Below are 23,208 nucleotides of genomic sequence, written 5' to 3' on the forward strand. Positions count from 1 at the left end.
AATCTATGGCACTAGAAAGTAATTCCTTTGCATCTTACAGAAGACACACAACATATTTTCAAAGATCTGTTAAACATTTATTTAGATGTGGCTAATTTTGCCCATAATTTGCTATAAGGTATATCATACACATTTTAAAAGTTCAGTGTTTTCAATTTCAAAAGTTTAACTTGATATCCAAATAAGCTGCTAGTCTCGTTATTACTATAAGAATGTTTCTATCCAAATAGAATGCTTTTAGTTGTTACAAAATTTGTTCTCTCTACTGCTCTTATTTTTTTTCCAGCTCTTAGCTGGTAGATAATAAGATACATGTGCTAAGGTTGCAAAAGTCTATGGTTCTCTCTCTGTAATATCAGGCATATATACATTTCTTTTTCCGGAAAATTGGGATATTTCTGTTTTTATATTTCAAGAACATTCCAAATGTTATAAATGTATATGCTAAGTTATAAATGAGGCATTTTATGTTATAAAACCAGTAAAATAAGTTTAGATGGCAAGTATTTAATTTTCCCAGGGGGAGGGGAATGTGTTTTCTTCCCCATTTCTTCAAGATGTTCAGAAATACTACATCTCTAGCTGGCACATTTTCAAGGAACAGAAACTTGAATCTATATTGACGTGTCCCAGCCATCTCTGGAGCATGCAACCTTGGATTCAGCTAGAAGTGGCACAAATGACAGTTGGTGGCTGTGCAAGGAACTCTCATTCTGTGTTTTCCCTGTTGGGAGAAGTGGTCTGCAAAGCATCATCTCCACCGGAGCCCAGCAGACAGCAACAGCACAATTATGAATGCACATCTCCCAGGATTGTCCTACCACAGGCTGGAAGATCCAACCTTGCATTCCAGAAGCACTGGGACAGCTCAATGATGGAGGAGACCCACTTCCTGAACCTGCCTTGATGGATGATAAAACACAAAAATCTTATTTTTATTGCTGTATGTAAAGATGAAGCAGGCCAGCGTTCCTGGTATCCTAAGTGTGGGAAGAGACATGCATGAAGAGTTGCCAGTGAGAGGCAATAATAGTAGTAATATCATTTTTGAGCTGATCTTGCCAAGCATCTTTTAGCTGAGGTGAGCACAGAGTCTCTGCAGGAAATAAGCCAGGACACACATTTGTACATAATGAGAAACCATAGTCAAGACTAATTCTGGTTAATAAATCAAAGCAATGCTGGCTCAGATCCTGGTTTGAAGAACACAAACTCACCACAGTTAGTTTAGTGACCCACATCCACTTAACCAATTAACTGTGATTTAATTAAAGCCATTGAGTTGGGTCCTGGCAGATTTTCTACCACTGCCTAGCAGATTTTCTGACTACCAAAGAGGATCATAGAACCTACAAGGACAAAAACCATGTGTGAGGAAGCCTGCACTAAAAAAAGGGACAGAGTGCAATATAGTTTTGGGTTATGTCTGAATGGAGTCAATCAGGTAGTCATTCAATCATTCTGAGTATTCTGGCCCTTGTGGAGAATTTTCAGTTCTTTTCAGGCCAGTTTTCCCTCCCCTTTAGCTAATTTGCAGTCACAATTCTCTGTGTATCTAGGAAACTCCAAATATGTATGGAGTCTCTTATCTTGTCTGTGAGTGGCCTGTTGTGAGGCTTTCATTATCCACACAGTGGCCAGTCAGTTTTGCTAGACTCATACATACTGCAAACTAAGAAGTGGAGAAGCAATTGGCATATCCGAGAGCAAGAAGTACATGCCAGACATCCAAATAATGGTTTGGCAATAATGCTGAATTGTGCCTTACACTGGTCTGTGGCTCACTGCTGGCATTAGCTTGCAGGAGAAGACCAAAGGAGAGTTGATGTTTCAGATTTACAAGAGACTTTAACTCTGTACTTTTTTTTTCCTTTATGCACCCTCAATTAGAGAAGGGTCCATCCTCTCCATGGAGGACAGTGAAAAGTTACCTGTCAAACGGAAGATGCTAAGGAAGCTTAGGAAAAGAACACCAGCTGGGCATCTTTTTTTCCTTTTCTTTTTTATGCAAGTAAGGGAGTGAGCTAAGAAAAAGATGGAAAAATGATTACAAATTGGATTGTGGAGGGACAAGTTGCAGGGGAGGGGAAGGACGTAAGTTTTAGGAGAGATTATTCTATCCTTTAGAGAAAAGTAAGAGGAAAACTAAACCAATCCAGAGGGAATGACAACTGGGAATACATGTTTCTTGAGCTTTAATTATTTTCTTAAGTGGGGAAAGGAATAATTTACTATGAGCTAAGAACACAGCAGTCTACAAAAAGGAAACAAAAAAGAGATGGATTACAGGTAAAGCACTCTTCTCAACTCCACAGTGTATAATGCAATAAGTACTTGAGTGTACTGACCTGTGCCTCCACTGCCATTAACTGCTTCCTTTTCTTCCTCCTCTTCTTCTTCAGGAAGGGAGCTATCCATTTTCTCCATCTTGCTGACTGATGTGGTTCTTTTCCTTTGAGATTCTGGGTCAAAATCATTATCAAAAAGCACTTGGTCCACTGGATCAGGCTGAAATGGACTGGGCTCAGCCGGAGGTTTGGGAGTGCCATAGAAATTACCTTGTATATATCCATGCACATATAAGAAAAAGAGAGAAAGCATGTGCATAATAATTAGAAATGATAAAATGAGCAAAACTTTTGGCAACATACTTGATAATTCTGTATTTTGAAGATTTTCGACACCTTATTCAGTCCAACTGTCACATTTGATCTGTAGTCTAAGGCATAGATAATTCATGCTGAATTAATATGATCTGCAAATAAGTGGTAAAGAAATCTTGTCTCAACAATTGAGCCAATGGGGAGGACTATGAACCCTGGGGTCTTGCTTACCTAAAATGTGATATGTTGTGAAACGGCTTAGGCTTAAAACCAAAGTAAATGCAGATATTTTATTTAACTTCTGGATACTAAGACCGTCAGACATCATACCATTACATTTCTGTCATATTCATAGCCATTTTTTAAAAGGAGATATCTGTGAGATCCACAATTCATACATTTGCTGTTGGGTACACCAGGGCAATAGTGTACTGCAGTAATCTTGTCCTCCATTGAAAATATAGTTCTGCCCTTCTTTAAAGACACAAAGATTTGGGGGGGGGGGGTCCTTTCTGCCAGCGTAGCAGTCAGTCATGTTTTCCAGACAGCCTTAATGTTCCAATTTCATTTCCCTTTGTTGCTGCTTTTTTCCCTGGCTGCCACGCAGCTTCGTTAGAATCCCCTGCTGTCCTAGTTTTCCAACGTTTCCCCCCTGCTCTTTCTGAAACTAGGATTGCTAATGAAGCTGTGCAGAACCAAGAGGGGGGGGGGGAACAGTAAAAGTTTTCATGAGATGGACTGATTCAATAAAGGAAGCCATGGCCTTCAGTCTGCAAGACCTGAACAAGGCTGTTAATGTTAGGATGTTTCAAAGGTCATTCATTCACAGGATCACTGTAAGTCAGAAGCAACTTGACAGCATGTAACACATACATTCTATGTGATTATTTGAAAGCATAGCACACATTAAGATCTGACTTCATTAAACCCTATTAGATGTAACAGTAGCAATATGGATAAGTTCAGTCAAGGACTGTGAATGCACTGGTGAAAGTTTATACATTAGATACTATAGACATGATTTTTCCCAAGTGGGCACAGCTCCCCCAGACCCACAATTCTAACTGAAGCCTGTGCCTCCTCTCCCAACATACTCCTCAAAAGTTAAAGGTGGACTACAACTTTGAATTGCCCACATCTTTAATTGTCTACACATTTATCTTGAATACCAGAATAATTAGGTAGCATACACCGCTCTGCAAGAAATCACCAGACTTGCTAAATTACTATAATTCCCCAACACATAAGTGTATTTCTAATGTTGCTGCATATCAGCATAAAGCACTTAATCCTAAAGCAGCTGCCCTACAGTAGTTTCTAACAAATGAGAGGTTTGTTATTTTACTTTTCATTCATTAATGCACCCAAATGAAACTTACAGAGGGGATTTGTAGAGTAAAGGACAACAGTGAAAATCAAGATCAATTCTGTCTTTACATACAGTATATCATAATTAACTAATATGGAGAAATCTATTTTGGGAGGCTCAAGTTACGAACAAATTTAGATTTGTACAGAAGCATGAGACAGCAATTAACACAAAGACAGACTTAAAATACACAGTTGGAGGTTTAGTTCCATGCTTTCAGATGGTAGCTTGTTCTTGCAATAAAGCTATTAGCTCAATATTGAATGATACCTATGAAAGTTAAAAATACTTCCATTTTAATATGCTTCTTCACTTGAGAAACCACCGGTATTTTTCAATGAAGTGTACTAAAACAAAAGTTTAAACAATTTGCTTTCATTCTAATTAATCCTATGATTCACAGCACAAAATGGAGTGGCAGGGATTCAACTATCTTAACATTTTATGTTGATTTCACAAAATATTTCAGGACTCCATATGTGATGCTATCACCAGCTGGTCTTATGTTAGCAAGCAAAAGCTTGGTCAGATGCAGTCAGTAGCTTTTAGGGAAATTCTGAATCTTTAAGAACTTAAAATTTTCTAAAAACAATGCCATATATATAATTCTCTAAATTGTAAAAAACATACACATAGCCAACAACTAAATAAATATAAATTAAATAAAATATTACATAATTCAAAAGTGATGAGATCTTTGAGATCTCTGCTGCTATTCTGGCCTGCCCAGGCAATGTTGACTAAGAGTTCCTAGGCAATCCAAAATGGTGGTCAAGATTCCACAAGGCAGCTTTACAAGATTTCAACAGTTTCAAACTGTTTTGTGTTTTATTTAATCCTTCCTCCTTAACATTTACTTTTTTTTGGCACACCTAGGGGTTCCCCTTGTTTGTAGAAACATTTACTCTTGCCTTGGATGGCCCCCATAGAGCAAATTTTTGGTCCACATGATGGGGCCACCATGGCTACTAGACACATGATTTCATAGTGTACTCTCTGAGGTTACATAAAAGCTTTATTCAATTTTAAATCAGAAAATGTTAAGGTAACAGTGACCAATAAGCATGTACTTTTGTTTAGGAAGTATCTAAATAATAAATGGAAAGTTTTGATTTGTCAGTGTTTTAAAGCTGCCTTTTCTTGATAATTTAAATCATGAATTCAGTCACTGATTTAAACTGCCCCAATTTAAATCAATCCACACTGTTTAAAATCATCTGTCACATGGGTACAATTCTATAAGTTTGTTACCTAAAAAATAGAAACAAAAATCAAATAAAAATGATTCAGTAAAAAGCTGGAAAACTGCAAAGCAAAGGGCTGGATCCGAGAAATCTGCAAACTAAGCAAGGTTGTGAAAGTGCTTTCTACAATATTCTTCCATTCCCCCACCAGCCTCCTGAAACCGATGAAAATGCACTGCTGACAGCCAGTTGACTTCCCTGAACAATATGCCATGTAGCAAGCAAGAAACAGGAACTGGCTCAAAATTATCAAAGCGTGTTCTATTCACAGAAACTTGGGTCCAACCCAACGTTGTCATTGTCACAGGTGACTTATGGCAGCCCTCTAGGGTTTTCAAGGCAAGAACTATTCAGAGGTGGTTTGCCATTGCCCTCCTCTGCATAGCAACCCTGGACTTGCTAGTCTCCCATTCAAATGCTAACCCTGCTTAGTTTCCAAGATCTGACAAGATCAGACTAACCTGGGCCGTTCAGGTCATGGCAACTCAAAATTAGAATATCTTTATTAAACACATCATCCAAATAAAATTTTTATTTAATCGATTTCTATCTTATTGTTCCATCTAACATCAGCATAAGGCAGCTTCAAGTCAAGTCAAGTCAGCCTTTATTGGCATAAAATACAAGGCAGTTTGTAATCATATCATTAATTATTACAAACAAAAGCAAAGTTAAATCTGTATATTGTAATAGCTGGGTCAATTCTTTTCTACATGTGGTTTCTATTACATCATGGATACACAAAGTGAAACATATGACCCTACAGCACATATAGCTCACTCATAGATCTGACTGACCACAGGTGAGATTAAAGTAAAATTGCTATGCCTCTTACATGTTAAAAAATGTTATCAATCAGCTATTACTCTGCACTGTGACAAGACACAACAACTGAGAGCAATGCAGATATGACCAAACTCTTCCATAAGCATTGCCATAGATAATTATCTGTCCAGTGTTTAAATTTGTAGACACAGCAGAGATAGCAAAATGTCATGGTATAGCTGAATTTTGCTTTTCCTAACAGTCAGTGAGATCAAAAGAATCCTGAGCTGAAGAAAAATAGCTGCTGCCACTGTGCAAGAGCCTGCATATGAATCTGCACAGTGCTATAAAAAGGTATGTTCTGTAGCAGTTCCCATACTTCTACTTGTGGAAGAGCTTTAAAAAAAATCTTCAAATTTAATATCACATGTAACACTAGTCTTATGCAACACATTAGCACAAAGTTTAAAATAGCCTATATAAGAGCATGGCCTTTCATATGTACAAGGGCAGATTTGATTCACTCCTGAGATTACAGCATTATCTTAACTATGCAATTATGTATTTTTATCACAAGACTTATTACTAAGACCCTCACTCTAGCACTCACAGATTTTTCTGACTCTCAGCAATGCAGCAGGGGCAGCATGAGTGACACCTGTCAGCTGATCATTTATGCTTATGGTTAGGAGCAATGGCAAAACAGATTACTTCCAATGTGTTCAGTCATAATACTTGGATGGATTCAACCACCATCCAAGTAGAATTCCTCTAGCCTAAGGAGCCTTCCTCCCAACTGAAGTGGCTTTGCCACTAGAAAAGGCTCCTTTGGTTGAAGGAAGGCTTCAGACTTGAGAAAAAAGGAGAGATGGGTATAATCAAACACTGCTTAATAGATCGGTAGGATTGCAGGCATTCCATACTTTCCCTGCATTGAAAAAATTAAATTCCGAACAGTTTTTATCTGCACGCACACACACAAGTACACAAGGGCCTCTGTGATAAATGAGCCTGTTAAAAGACAAATCCCACTATTTTCTCCAGTTCTTAATTCAATGGTATTCATAACAAAGACGGTAGAACTTTTGACAGTAATGAGTGCCTACTAGGGATGGGCACAAAGCAAGAAAATGGTGGTTCATATAGGTTCATGGTTCATTTCATTGCATGAACCATGAACTTACATGAACTCTTCTGTGTCCTGAACTGGTTCATGGTTCATTTGGTTTGGGAGATGGTAGAAAAACAGGTTTCCTACCTGTAACTGATGATCTTCGAGTGGTCATCTGTGCAGTCACACTGATGGGAGTAGGCGCCAGCGCCGATCTCGATCGGTAAACTTCAAAAGCTGCGGATTTCCGCGCCGACGTCCCAGTGCGCATGCCCGGGCCCCCCCCCCCCGCGCATGCTCACTGGGACAGGAGCGGACATCCCGCCAGTTCCTTCTGACCGCCACGTTAGCCCCTCAGGAGGGACCGTCAGCAGCGGGGAAGGTCGGGCGGGTAGTGTGACTGCACAGATGACCACTCGAAGATCATCAGTTACAGGTAGGAAACCTGTTTATCTTCTTCGTGGTCTCTGTGCATCACACTGATGGGAGACTAGCAAGCTCAAGCCTACCTGGAGGCGGGTGCGACGGTCCATCACGAGGAGACGGACTGCAACACAGCGTGGCCCACAGCGGAAGCTCGTCTCTGCCCCAGGTCCAGCGCGTAGTGTGTCACGAAGGTGTGAGCTGATGCCCATGTGGCAGCTTTACAGATGTCCTGCAGGGCCACTCCCTTCATGAACGCAGCCGATGCTGCCATAGCTCGCGTGGAATGAGCCCGTAGAGGGCCGGGCAGCGGCCTCTTGTGGAGCATGTAGCACAGGCGGATCGCCCCCGTAATCCATTTGGACAAGCGCTGCGAGGAGATCCGCAGGCCCGTGGAGGGTCCAGCGTACGATACAAACAGTCTGGGGTCTCTCCGCGACTGACTTGTGCGGTGAAGATAGAAAGATAGCGCCCGTTTAACATCCAGGGCGTGAAGGCGCCGTTCTGAGTCATTAGCCGGCAACGGGAAATAAACCGGCAGAAATATTTCCGAATTCAGGTGAAACGGGGATACCACCTTCGGTAGGAACTTAACGTCAGGGCGGAGCATCACCCCATCCGCTGAGAAATTAAGGTAGGGGGCATCGCAGCGCAGCGCCGCCAGCTCCCCCACCCTCCTCGCCGAGGTGATGGCCACCAAAAAGGCTGTTTTCCAGGCCAATAGGTGAGGAGAGCAGGAGGCCATAGGCTCAAAAGGTCTTCCCGTTAGTGCCCTCAGGACCAGGGGCAAGTCCCAGGCTGGGGCAGGGCTCCGAACTGCCGGGTACAGTCTCGTCATGCCCTTGAGGAACCGCTTTGTGTCCGGGTGCGTGAAAACCGACCGGCCCTCTATATTCTGATGTTGTGCCGAAATGGCCGCCAGGTAAACCCGCACGGACGATTGGGCGAGGCCCTTGTCCAGCAGCACAATCAGGAAGTCAAAAATCACGGGCAGTCCCGCTCTACTGGGAGGTACGGAGCGACTGGCCGCGAACTCCGCAAACTTCGCCCACTTAGCTGCGTATGACTTCCTCGTAGATGCCTTCCGCGCGTTCATTATGACAAACTGCGCCCTGTCCGAAATCACAGGCGCCATGCCGTCAGCCTGAGGTGCGGCACATCGTGATGGAGGATCCTGCCCTGGTAGGAGAGGAGAAGGTCCGGGGCCTGTGGGAATCGGTAATACCTCCCCTTGGCCAGTCGTAGGACCAAGGGGAACCAGTGTTGTCTCGGCCACCATGGCGTCACCAAGATCCCCTGTGGGCGCTCCCGTAGAAGTTTCTGCACGACCTTGGTTAGCAATGGGATGGGCGGAAACAGATACACTGTATGGTGGGTCCAGGGGATTAGGAGACCGTCCCCGAGGGCCAAGGGGTCCGCTCCCCCTCTGCAGCAAAACAGGTCGCACTTCGCATTGTGCCTCGTAGCAAACACGTCCAGCTCCGGTGTCCCCCAGCTGCGGAAGACCGGATCCAGGAACTCTGAGTTCAGTTCCCACTCGTGAGACAGGGCTCCTCCGCGACTGAGGAAATCTGCCTGCACATTGTTCACTCCCGGCAGGTGGGCTGCTTGTAGGGAGACCCCCAGCGATCTGCACAGCTCCCACAGCGAGATGGCCAATTTGCAGAGGTTGCGGGACACCGTCCCCCCTTGCCTGTTGACGTACGCCACCGCTGTGGTGTTGTCGGTCAACACCGCTACTGCTTTTCCCTTCAGAAGAGTCTGGAAGGAGAAGATGGCGTGGAAGATGGCCAGGAGCTCCAGCAGGTTGATGTGCTGTTGACTGTAGCGACTCGGCCACCTGTCCCCCACACATATTCCTCCCATGTGGGCACCCCAGCCCCATAGGGATGCGTCCGTTGTGATCGTTAGCACTGGTACTGGTTTGTGGAAGGGGGCTCCCTCCACTAGGTACTGTTTCTGACCCCACCAGCTTAGGGACTCCAGCACCTCCGGCGGTACCGTTAGGAGTCTGGAGTACGGCTCCAGGTTGCATTTGAAGCTCCTCAAGAACCAAAGCTGTAGAGTCCGCATTCTCAGCCTTGCGAAGGGGAGCACCGCCGTGGTGGCTGCCATAAGTCCTAACAGTCTCTGGACCTTCCGTGCTGAGACCACGGGATTCTGCCGGAAAGCCGCTACTGTTCGCACGATGGCATTCGCGCGGTCTGGAGGGAGGAATGCCTTGCACTCCCTTGAATCCAATATCGCCCCTATGAATTGCACGCGTTGCGCGGGCTGGAGATGGGACTTCTTCTGGTTTATTTGGAGTCCCAGTTCTTCCACCAGGGCAAGGGTGATTTCTATGTGCCGCAGCAAGGACTCCCTGGACTCCGCCACCAGGAGCCAATCGTCGATGTACGGGAAGAGTGTTACCCCTTGCTGTCTCAAGTGAGCGGCAATCACCACCATCGCCTTGGTGAACACCCGAGGGGCCGTGCATAGCCCAAAGGGAAGAGCCCTGTATTGGAAGTGCTCCTCTCCAATTGTGAAGCGGAGGAACTGTCTGTGGAAGGGATGAATCGATATATGAAAATATGCGTCCTTTAGATCGAGCGTGGCCATCCAGTCCCCTTGTCCCAGCAACGGGAGGATATACTGCAGGGTTGTCATCCTGAACTTGTCGCATCTTACGAATCGGTTCAAGGCCCGTAGGTCCATAATTGGCCGAAGGCCCCCGTCCCGTTTCGGGACTGCAAAATATCGGGAGTAGAAGCCACGCCGGAGCTGGTGCGTAGGGACCCTCTCGATCGCGGCCTTGTCGAGGAGGGAGCATACTTCTTCCCGGAGGGTTTGCGAAGGAGGGGTGTAAACGAAAGTCGGGGTGGGTGGGGGGTTGGTAAACTCTATCCCATAGCCCTGTTGAATAATTGACAGCACCCAGCGGTCCGACGTGATGCGGGCCCAGGCAGGGAGGAAACGTGCCAACCGGATACTGTGCAAGTCCACAGGGCCATACAGGGGCGGGAGGCAGTCAAAGGCCCTGCTTTTGTTTGGAACCCTTCTGCCTGGGTACCTGGGTAGAGGGTGGCGAGTACTTAGGTTTCTGCTGGTACTGGGGCCGCGGAAAAGCTGGCTGCTTGGAGCGCCATTGCCACTCTGGCGACTTTAAGTAGGGCTTCTTGTGCCACGTCTTTGGCCACTGTCTCTTGGCTGGAGTGCGGGGGCTTGTTACTCCCAGGTTCCGAGATGTCTTTATACTTTTGTCTAACTCTTGCAAGACCGAGTCCGTGTTTGAGCTAAACAATCCCGAGCCATCGAACGGTAGATCCTCCACGTAGGCCTGTGTGTCGTGTTGCAGTGCCGTGGAACGGAGCCAGGAATGTCTGCGGAGGGCGATAGCAGTGGTCAATGTTTTGGCGCACGTGTCCCCCGAGTGTTTTGCTGAGTTCAGCTGTTGTTTTGCGAGGGCCATGCCCTCCTTTTGCAGCTTTCTCAGTGAGGTCTTCGCCTGCTCCGGGATGGAACCAAGAATGGTGGAGACCTGGTCCCATAGGGCATATTGATATCTGCCCATACAGGCTGCGTAGTTTGCAACTTTGACTCCCAGTGAGCCTGTGGTGTAAAGCCGTCTTCCTATTGCATCCAGTTTCCTACCCTCCTTATCGGGGGGCGTGGAATGGGTCTTCTTCGCCTTTGACGAAGAGGACACTACCACTGAGTTCGGTCTCGGGTGCACGTACAGGAACTCTGCTGATGACTCCTGGATCCTGTACATATGGTCCAGCCTGCGAGAGGACACAGGCGTGGACGCCGGCTTGTCCCATGAGGACTTGGCAGTCTGCAACATAACATTGGTCAGAGGCAGTGCCACAGCGGTGGAAGTGTCCTGTTGCACGATGTCGAAAACCGTATCGGTAACGACCGGTTGTGGCTGGACCGTTGGGAGCGAGAGGGTTTGAGCCATCCGCTTTACTAAGTCGCCGTAGGACTTGAGGTCCTCCGATGGCGAGATCGGCTGTTCGTCCGAGGTCTTTCCCGGTGGCGATGGCTCGTCCGGCGACGAAGGTCCTCCGTCAGGAGACGAACCCCCCGGCGACCTGGGAGACTCGTCCGGGGAGTCGGACAAGTCCGATGGCTGCACCGGCTTCAATGGGGATGCTGGGGCTGTCGGGGTCGACCTCGGCTTTAACGGTGGGGCGAAGTCGTGCTCCTTCGTGCGTGGTTCTAGGGGTTTCGACACCGACGCCGACGGGGCCGTCTTCACCGTGCGAAAGGACGTGCGGGACCGGTAAGATGTCTCAGAAGCTTGGTCCCATTCGGGTTGTCGCGGCGGCAGCCATGGGTAATGAGGTTGTACTGGGTAAGCCCCATACAAATACTGCCATTGCCTCTGGTCCCATGGGACGTGGGACGGGGCTCCACGAGGCGATCGGCCTTCGTCCTTGCCGAGAGGAGATCGTGACCTGCTGGCTGAACGGTCTCGGGGCCGATCACTCGGTCTGACCAGTGGGCTTCGCTGTCGAGGGGTGCTTCGGCCGAGAGGGCTGCGGTCGGTACCGACCCTCTGGCCCGATTCTATGTCCGAATCAGAGTCCGAAATGACCAGCTGCGTCGACCTTGAGTCTAAAGGAGTGTCGGAGTGGCGTATCGGGGACGCGAAGAGCTTTAGCGGAGGGACTATCGGAGCCGTAGGGTCCACGGGAGACACCGGCGCGGAGAGCGGCGCCGATTTGTGTCTCTGTTTCTTGTCCTTCTTCCCCTTTACAGCTGATGCCCCTTTCTCCTCCTTGCGCCGTTTAGCTGGCGTCGAGGATTCCGAGGTTACCGCATCGCCCGGCTTTTTCTTAGGGCGGTCGGTGTCGGGAGGGGTCTGGTCGGTGTCGACCGACTTCGGTGCCGACTGGTCGGAATGACCGGAGGGCTGTTCCGCCTGCTCAGCCTGCTGGCGACGAGGGGAAAGAGCCTGCTCCATCAGTGCCGCTGCAAGTCGGGCTGCCCTGTTCTTCCTCGTTTGGCGCGAAAACTTGGCGCAATGAGGACAGGAGTCAGGACGGTGCCTCTCGCCCAGGCACAGCAAACACAGTTCGTGCCCGTCCGGAGGGGCGATTTTACTCCCGCACGAGGAGCAGCGGCGAAAGAACCCCCACCGTCTTTCCATACGAGGGAAACGAACGGCGGGAAAACGAAAGTAGGGAGAGGGGGCCCCGAAGGGCGGGAAAAACTCCCCCGCTCTCCCGCAACTATTACTAACTATCTAAAACTACACTATAACTACAACTATAACTACAACTATCTAACTAAGAAGAATAGAAGAAAAAATTATTATCCAAGGGTAAGTTCACCGACCGTAGCAGAGAAGATCGACTGATCAGCGCGGCGGTCAGAAGAGAACTGGCGGGATGTCCGCTCCTGTCCCAGTGAGCATGCGCGGGGGGGGGGGGGGGCGGGCATGCGCACTGGGACGTCGGCGCGGAAATCCGCAGCTTTTGAAGTTTACCGATCGAGATCGGCGCTGGCGCCTACTCCCATCAGTGTGATGCACAGAGACCACGAAGAAGATCAGCCCCCTCATGAGTTCGAAATGTCAAACTCACAGGAATTTTTCAGCAGGCTCTCCTCCACCCACCCTCCAAGTTTGGTGAGCATTGGATTTAGGATGTCCAAGTTATAGTCCCCCAAAGAAAGTGCTCCAAGAAAGCTCAGCTCTAGCTTCAGGTTCGGTCCCTGACACGACAGCAAGGAACACCTTCCCAGCCAGGAGAGGTGTTTAAAAAATTGTCCCACTGTGGATGGGGGAAAGGAGTCCCTCAAAGCCTCCCCTAAATCATCCACACAGCAAACAATTCTGCTATCACAACAACTAACTCTTCTCTCTTCATGCTGCAAAGTGAAAGTAGCTGCGGCAGGGTGCAGTATTATACTGGTATATAATATGCTCCCATAGATGAGAACAAGAGCTCTGTGGTTGGCTCCCAGAGTTGCCAACCATGCTATAGACAACTGCTTGGGTGTTTCTAGGGCTGTCCATAATTCCACCCTCAGCGTTGCCTAGTAATTGACTGAATCAGCACCAGACTGTCAGAAGAATGAACTGCAAAAATGAACAACTCAAACCTCCATGGGAAAAAGGCAGTCTGTTTTTGGGTTTGAGAATGATGCAACCAAAACTGGTTTGAAATGAACCACGAACCGCAAGCTTGTTTTTTGGTTCATGCCCATCTTTGGTGCATATAGTTTATTTGTTTTAAAATATTCTATGCCGGGGGTGTTGAATTTATTTGTTATGCGGGAAACATCTGACATAAATGAGACCTTGTTGGGCTGGGCCAGGTCAGGTTGGGCCGGGCCATATCAAGTTGGGTTGGGCCATGTCAGGCCAGGCCATGTGTAGACCTATTTAAGATTAGGTAGCAGAGATATAAACTTTATAAAAGACACAGGCAAACAATGAAATATTTTAATTTAATTTAATTTGTGATTTAGACCCCACCCTATCCCACAAGGGATGCTTAAAACATTAGCCCTTGTTGGTCTTAAAGGTGCTTTCTTTGCATTTCTCCCATGGGATCCAGGGAACTCGGCAAAGGAAGCTCTGGCTCTTTCCTTCCTTCCCCAGGGGACCGGTGGGGGGTGGGGGAGGAGACGCCTCAGCTAATAGAATGGAGAGAGGCTTGGCTCAGTAGCTCGGCTGTGTGACTGAGAGAGCTTGGAAAAAGAAGCTTGCCTTTCTCCCTTCCTCCCCAAGGGCAGAGCCTCATACAATGGAGAAAATAGAGGTTTTGCTCTGTAGCTCCTGTGCAATTGAGCAAGCTTTGCAAAGCAAGCTGTTATGCGAAGGAAGCAAGAGATAGGGAGAATAAAGCAGATGACAGCCAGTTGCTTGGGGGCCTGATAGCAGGCCTCCGGATGCCTAATTTGACCCCCGAGACACATGTTTTACACCCCTGTTCTGTGCAGTTTGTTTACTCGATGGTGGGGAAATACATCCACACAGGTGTAGAGCAACATGCAGACCCCACAGTATAAACTCACTTTCAGCAATTAACATTCATGCAGTTTTTTAAATTACTTTTACCATGTCCATGCAGTTTCAGATCCTTATATTTTAAAAATTGCCTGGATCAAAGGCTAAGAAAGAGTTAAAGAAGCTACATCTTGCTGCTTTCAGCATACTTTAAATTTAGAACTTCTGGACCTACGAACCAGGCATATGTTTTCTACTGTAAAGAAATCCACAGCCATTACTAGTACTGCTGTCTCTTACAAGGATGTTAAGTAACTTGAAACATCCAGAGTGCTGCTTTTCTCATTCTGACACAGCCATCTGAAAATTTCATCATGAATGTATATTACTAAGTAGCCAGATATATTAAAAGGGTTCTGAATGAGATGCAAAGCTTGTCTACTTCATATTCACTGTGCAGCTGATACTATATTTGTGTTTACATATGACATATTTTATTACAGCTATATTCTAGTCCAGTAGTACCTTAGAGACCAACAAGATTTTCAGGGTATAAGATTTCACAGCTTTGAATCTCAAAAGCTTATATGCTGAAAATCTTATTGATCTTGAAGGTGCTACTGTACTTGAATTTAACAGTTCTACTGCAGACCAGTAGGATATTTTATTATACAACTGATTTATACAAAGTGCACTGTCATCATTTAATTTATTAATGGTGTGGCATCAAAATGTCATTCAGATGGGTGCCTGTAAACACAGATGAGATAGATCCACTACAATCAGATTATGAAGTGCCAACAACGAGTTTCTATGTAACCTCCTGAAAGCTAGAATCTCAGACCAACTTTTCCTCTTGAGAATTTGTGTACTTACTTTGTTGTTCAGTATCCAGATAATTATACCTTCACAATGTGAAATCAGTGTAAATATTAACAAGGAGCATAGTAAAAAGTAGGGAAAATTAAAGTATGCATAAAAATGTTTTTCAAATGACAGAACTCAAGACAATGCTCATCTTGAAAAGTTAGCTGGTACGTTGATTCAAGGTTTGTTTTTTACTTTTTTAAACATACCATCGTATGTTCCACTTTCAAGTAGGGCTCCACTTTCTTCTAAAGCCTTAAATTGCTCAACTGGAATGAAGTTATAGTCTACTCCCGGGACCTCCCCATCTCGTGGAGCTCTTGTAGTACCTGGGGGGGAGGGGAAAGGGAAAGAATTAACTGTGAAGTTTTCTGTGACTTCTGCTTTATTAAACACATAGCTTGTTACAACAGTTGACAGAAAAAAAGGGCTGAATTTTATATAAAATGCTAGCACTGTTACGTCATGATTACAAAACTCAATCATAAGCATTCCAAGATGTAAACATGGGGAGGGGGGGTTATTTAGGCACAAAATATTTTTAACAGATACTTTCATTACTTTATGAAATCTTTATTTTCTTGACAAAAGGAATGCCAACGCCTTACATCTGGGAAGAAACCTTAAGTATTTCCACTAATTTTCTTGGGGGCTGGTTCATTAAAAATGACAATACAATGATGGGAATATTTCAGACTGGTATCATGTAACTTATGGTTGCCAACCTTCAGGTGGAGGCTGAAGATCTCCTGCTATTACAACTGATGTCCAAGCGACAGAAATCAATACACACCTGGAGAAAATGGCCACTTTGGAAGTTGGGATCTATGGCATTATGCCCCAAACACTGCCCTCCTCAGGCTCCAACCCCTATATCTCCCAAAATTTCCCAACCCGGAGCTGGCAACCCTAGTTAAGAATGTGTGTAAACTACAAAATAAAGAGCAATCAATTTTAGAACTCTTGCTTAAACAACATTTTACTAATCCAATGTCAGTATCAAATAGAGCACAAAGTCAATCACAGCTATTAAAAGAATGCTGGGGGTTGCAATGAGCATGCAACTAGCTGCTAAGAAAACAAATCAACTCTGACAGTAAAGAAATAGAACATCAGGGAACAAATAAAGAAAACAAAGTTCTTTCCTTCTATATACTAATTTCAGTTTCCCTTTCAGTTCAACTTCTGAAGGGGGGACACTGTGCAGAAGCCAAGTTTATCAAATTTCTCCACTTATCCAGGTCAATATGATCTACTTTTCAGGCATGGGTAAAGCAGGGTTTTTGGTTTTTGTTTTTTTTAAATCAGTTATATGCAAAGTAAATTATTAAATGTAGTACTATAATTAACTAAAGTATACACTCTGTTTTAATTTTTCTGATGGACCAGTTCAGCATGTCTCTGGTCAACAGGTGTCGGCAAGCTTCAGCAATGGCAAAAGGGTCTCAACTTCATCTTCAGCTTGGTGGACCTTTCTTTTGCACACCCCATTGGATTTACTCCACCATATGCTCTGCCAGAGGTGACCACTCAGCCTTCTTGTAATCTGCCTAGCCGTTTTCTTCTCGAGCACTCCCTGCTACTTACCATTATGTAAGTTGACTGCATCAAACACCCACTCACTCCTGACTCCAAATAATTTATGAAGTTAAATTGTACTACTCCAAATAAAGACATTAGGGAGCCGCACTGCCCTAAGAGCATGTAAATAATGGGTTTACTATATTACCAAATTATTTTAAAGAAAAAGAATGCAATTAACATAACCAAATTTTAATCTATACTTTAACACGCTGCCAACAGAATGACTGTAGTAATTATTCTATCAATGTCTGGAGGAGATATAGGATGAGAAATTTTAAGGGCAATAAATAGAGTTCCTTCAAGAAAAAGGGATCCTGCCCCATGTTTTACCACAGAGCTTAGTGAACTGAAATGGTTGTGGTATAACAAATGGTGAAAACTTGGGCCATCCCTCTATAACACTAATTAAAACCGCTTCAACACATTTCCCCTTAAATCCAAATTCATGTTTTATATTCTTCAATAATACTGATTGTACCACAAACTGCCAAAAGATCCAGCAACAATACAAGAAAGGTACAAGTCTTGCCCTAATTAAATGTAGATAATCCACTAGGGAAAGAAATGCCATCTCTGTGCTGTATAAGTCAAGGTGCTGATTATTATCTTTATTGCTCAGGACCCACACATATCTTCAGAACTGCTTCTCATAACATACTCCTGGGTTACAGCTCATCAGACCAAGGCCTACTTAGAATGTTATCATGTGAGCAGATTAGATTTACATCTGCCCACTCCAGAGATTTTTCAGTAAAGGCTACTGTAACCTGCCTTAAAATGCTATGTGGGTCTTTGGTTGAGATTTTTGCCCCAAAATATTATATACATAATATTGGAAAGACCAAAGAGAAGTACAGTGTATTATCTAAACATTTTAGCCTACCTTTCTCCTAAAAACATGGCTCTCAAGATGGGTTACTATAATACTTAAAACGCAACAGAATACAGCAATCAAAGCTGACAGTCTGCTTTTCTCATTGAGACTCAAGGTGAATTACACAGTGCAAATAAATCCAGTCAATGACAAGGAGCATTCAATAAGCAATGTAAGAAGATTAGGGTGTGGAAATTAAAATCACCTCAGTCAAGACCTCTTCTCAGCATTCCCTTAGTCTTTTTTTCTGGTGTTGTATAATATGAAGAAAGGTTTACACTTATACAAGACTATACAATGGTTTTATGATTGAAGCTCAGCCATCCTAGAGGCAAGTTTTCTGACAGCATTCCCTCTCATATTCCTTCCCCTTTTTCCTATTCCTGCAGAGGCAATCAATAGAGACAAGGATCACTGCCCCTGGCCTCTTCCCCTTATCTGAAGTTTTAGGATTACCACCACTTGGTGACCAGCAACCAAATTCACCAAATACAGTTGTGGTCTCCGCCATGTACTTCTTTCCCCAATATCCATCCCACAGGTTCCTCAAATACCTTGCTCAATTCCATGCTATCAAATCATACAACACTGGTGTAAGGATTAGAGTCAAACTAGGTTCTGGAAGAGCCTATTTCAAAATTCCCACTCTCTTATGGAAGCTTGCTGGGTGAACTTGTGTCAGTCTTTCTCTTTCAGCCTAACCTCCCTCACAGGGTTGTTGTTGTGAGGATAAAATAGAGGAGGGGAGGATTTGTAAGCCATTCCAGTGAGGAGAAAAGCTTGGTACAACCAAATACAATAAATAAATATTTGCACAAGAGGTAAGTCTACCTTCGCAAAATTTTCTCTGAAAACTGCATTATATTGAAATAGCACTGGACAATCACAATCAAGAACAGCATTGTAGGATAAAATTAAATGGGAACAGGGTTTCTTAATTATTATCTCAGATTACAAAAAACATTTTTCTTTATTAAACTCTGGTTTAAAGAGAGAACTTTTATAATTAAGACGATGGGGTAAGATACTACTCTTTGTTAAGAGATGCAGAAGTTCTCCTTGATCATTCTTTTCAATTCTGATGGCAATGCAGAAAAGTTGAACTGCCTTGGAGGAGGGGGGAGAGTACAACTCTAGATATAATTATTGGGCATCCAATGGTTTATAATCTAGTATTCCTTTTACAGAATCTACAGGGATCAATTAGGCAGGATCAAAACATTTGCTGAATAAAGGGTTGATTTCAGCCAGCATTTTATCTTTACAGAATCTTTTACAAAAGAAAAAAAACCAAGTATGTTATACAAATTTAAGAAATTAGTGGTAACTATTTGCTATTGGAATAAGACTGAACAAAAATGAAAATGTAAAAGAAGCAGACTTACCTCTTATTTGAATAAAGGTGTTGTATGAATAATAAGAACAAAATGTTTAGACATATTCGTTACTGATATATCTAATTTTACATGTACCATTATTGATACCTGTTACACATTTATCACATCTTATGTTTTAAAAGCACAATTATAGAACCATGCTGAAAGTTTAAATAACATTATTCATGGGGGAGATTAAGCTTGATCCTTGAAATCATAGAGTTGAGTTGGAAGGGGCCTCCAGGGTCATCTACTCCAGCCCCACACACAATGCAGGAGATTCACAAATACCTCTCCTTCACACCCCCAGTTACCCATTTCATGCCCAGAAGTTGGCAAAAAAATAGCACTGATGCAACCCTTTCTGCCCTCCCTCACATAATCTGCCTAAGTTCACAGAATCAGCATTGCTGTCAGATGGCCATCTAGCCTCTGTTTGAAAACCCCCAAAGAAAGAGAGCTGACCATGTCCTAAGGAACCCTTTTTCACTAAGGAACTGCTCTGTCAGGAAGTTCTTCCTAATGTTTAGCCAAAACTCTTGATATAGCTTCAACCCGTTGGTTCTGGCCCAACATTCCAGAGCAGCAGAAAACAACTCTGTACCATCCTCTACATGACACCCCTTCAAGTACTTGAAGATAGTTATCATATCACCTCTCAGTCATCTCAACTCCACACTAAACATGCTGAAAGCCTTCAACCTTTCCTCATGGGACTTTGTCTCCAGACCCCTAACCAAGGAAGGTGGACTCTCCTTCCTTGGGGGTTTTTAAACAGAGGCTGGATGGCCATCTGACAGCAATGAGGATCCTGTGAATTTAGGGGGAGGTATTTGTGAGTTTCCTGCATTGTGCAGGGGGTTCGACTAGATGACCCTGGGGGCCCCTTCCAACTCTATGATTCTATTATCTTCATTGCCCTCCTCTGGAAATGTTCCAGCTAGTCTATATCCTTCTTAAACGGAACTCAGGTGATGTTTAATCAGAGCAGAGTTAAGCGATACCATCACTTCATATGATACAGCTACTGCATCACACTGCTGCTGACATGTTCAGTGTGTGGTCCACTAAGACCCTTAGATCCTTTTTGCACAGCCAAGTCTCCTCTATCCTATAATTATGCATTTGATTTTTTTCCTACTTAAATGCAGAATTTTGCATTTATCTCCATTAAAATTCATTTTATTTGTTTTAGCGCAGTTTTTCAGTCTGTCAAGATCATCTTGTATCTTGACTCTATCTTCTACTGTATTTGTGACCCCTCCCAATTTAGTATCATCTGCAAATTTAACAAGCATTCCTTCATCCAAATCATTTATAAAGATGTTGAACAAAACAGGTCCCAGGACAGATCCCTGAAGCACTCCACTTGTCACTCCTCTCCAATGTCTAAGACACTGTTATGCTTCTCAAAGCAGATTATGCAAAACACAGGCTACCTCACAATAGCAGCCAGTTGGCAATGTAAGATATCTGACCAACAGAACACAGGGTATGGCATTCCTCTGCACAATTAAACTAGCCTTAAACACAGGGAACAAGTGTGGTTCAATTACTAACAGTAGCAACTCAACGGTAGCAAACAGTGTAAGCAGTATTTACGAGTATGCAATGTATATTTAACATGCTCTCCTAAAAAATATGCTTAACCAAAATATTATTCTATCCATGTATACTTACATGGGATCGTTCTCAAGTAAAGATTATCTCTGATCACTTGTTGTAGTTTATGATCTATGGAGCCTTTCTGGAACTGCAAGCTTAGGTAGTGCCGTAGATCTTTGTTGATGACTTTCCCTGTGAAACAAAAGCAGAAAGTCATGAAAAAGTGCAATATATCACATGACAGACCAAACACCATTCATCTCTCTAAGCCTCTTAATATCTTCATCACCCCCATTGTTTTCCAGGTGTTTCTAAAGTACAAAGACTGCAAATAAAAAGGTTATCTAGGTCAAACAGATCACACTTCTGTGCCTTGCAGCCAACATCTGTCTTGCCAGTTCAACACAAACCCACTACTTTAGAGTATCTACCTCTCTGATCTTGCTGCTTCATCACCAGCACTATGCAACTTGTGTAACCCTTGCCTGTAAAGCTCCTGGAGGGGCTCTATAGCCCTTTCCCCTTTAGCAGAGGCTTTTTTTTCCAGCTCCATGGTTTTTGTATGATTCCCTACCTCTTCCCCACACCTTGGACTCTTTATTTGTATGCCTCTTTCCATCTACCTTCTTAGTTCTCAGCCATTCTTTTCTTCCTACCAGCTACAAGCACACAGACCTTCCTTCCATGGCTCATGAAAAGCCACTCCATGTACCAGCGATCTATTTATGGCACACATTTTGAATCAAATATGTTTTTGAGAATACTATACAACACAGAAGCTCAGGTGGGATTTTCAGGCAACTGGCACCAAACACCTTTCAGCACAAGACTATATCCAGAATAAATTATTTTCATATAAGGTCACTGACAGAATAATGGACAATTTTTGCTTCTGAGGTGTGATAAATAACACTTATCTGACAATGTGATACATGCATGTGCTAATGCTAGAAAAACTCCAATAAATCTTTACTATCAGTTTACTCTCAATACTCTTGAAGTAAATGCCTAATTGTTCTAAGCACTGCAACGTCTAATAAATCCATGCTCTAGGAAGTCTTAATTTATGGAATCAACAGGGGCAACTGCTAAAAGGAAAACATATTAGTGCAGCTGAGATGGTGCCTATTTGCATGTTTAATATATTGATTGGGTAATTAGTGTGTCAGAAGAAAAAGGGCAGCATAAAAGTGAACTACTGCAATATGCCCAAAAATGCCTGCAGTGAAAAACAAAACAAAGCACTAAAATCCAAGTATACTAACCAAGATTACTAAAACCTTAACATTAATGTATTGGTTCCTTTAAATTTTGTGTATAAAATTTTGTGTATAAAATATGTTTGTGGTCTTAAAATTATGAGAATTATAGGTTTTGTATTCTTTCTTTAAAAGATCTTTTGCACTTGTGGATGGCAAAGCCCCATTTGAAAATGTGATGACAACACTTGCCCAAAGTCAGCAACGTGCCTACTCATCCAGCATTCCACAATCTATGCAAAACTGAATTATTCAGGAGAAAAAAAACCAAGGTAATAGGGGTAAGCTATAACAAAGGGGTTCAGAAGGATGCTTTTATAAAGGGATAGGGACAGCAGACTATACTACTGTATACAATACATACTGTTGGTTGCTATAACTATGATCCCACTACATAATTTCTGCACCATTTAATATGTCATGTTAACTGGATGTCCATCCTATTGATTGTACTGACTTACACTATTTAATCTACCTTGAGTTTCAGTGAGAAGGAATATAAATAATATAAATAAATAATCTGGGAAACAGTTGCATTTTAAAAAAAGATTTCAAATTCCATTTTTGAAGGGATGAATTATTCCCACATGAAAGCTAACCAGTACAATTAATCATTCATTTAATTAAATGCAATCAATTTTTTTTAAAAAGACCAGTTGTTCACTCTGCTACCTACTATACCATTTTGTGGTTGAAAGAGGAACCCTGTGTCAAAATTACAATGATGCCTGCAGTCTCAAAAGGTCTGTGGATCCGTTCTATACACTTAGTAATAATAATGATTAAGTGCCAACAAACTGCAATCAATTTATGGCAACCTGTCAAATGGTTTTCAAGGCAACAGGTGGTTTGCTATTGAAATTCTCTGCACAGCAACACTGCTCTTCCTTGGTGGTTTCCCATCCAAATACTAATCATGGCCAGCCCCATTTAGGTTCCAAGTAGTCAGGGCTCTGCAGACTGCTATTAAATGCTTAATAATTATATTTTCAGCCATGGATTCCTCTCAGTTTAGTTGGGAAAAAACATTATGCTAATTGAGTGTCATTTCCTGGATATTCCCCAGACCCCTTTAGCAAACAATGTAGATTCTGAAACTTCCTAATCTGTTATGGGGTTTGCTTACTCTTATTTGTATGTTTTGATTTGCTTGTATTTATTTTATTTGACTTCCTTGTATTTATT

The 23,208-nt window shown here is 43.5% G+C and overlaps 1 protein-coding gene across 1 annotated transcript in view; it reads right to left on the reverse strand.

Annotated features, from left to right (window-relative positions):
• Positions 1-23,208, reverse strand: part of MAGI3 (membrane associated guanylate kinase, WW and PDZ domain containing 3) — a 267,634-nt gene that overhangs the window by 132,181 nt on the left and 112,245 nt on the right. Inside the window, exons 2-4 of the mRNA XM_060231211.1 lie at positions 20,840-20,956; positions 15,535-15,654; positions 2,349-2,558 (exon numbers count right to left, since the gene is read on the reverse strand). Coding sequence (XP_060087194.1) covers positions 2,349-2,558; positions 15,535-15,654; positions 20,840-20,956 — 447 coding nt within the window. The remainder of the gene's footprint in view (positions 1-2,348; positions 2,559-15,534; positions 15,655-20,839; positions 20,957-23,208) is intronic.

Source organism: Heteronotia binoei, chromosome 2 (genome assembly GCF_032191835.1).
Source record: "Heteronotia binoei isolate CCM8104 ecotype False Entrance Well chromosome 2, APGP_CSIRO_Hbin_v1, whole genome shotgun sequence".
NCBI classification, from domain to species: Eukaryota; Metazoa; Chordata; class Lepidosauria; order Squamata; family Gekkonidae; genus Heteronotia; species Heteronotia binoei.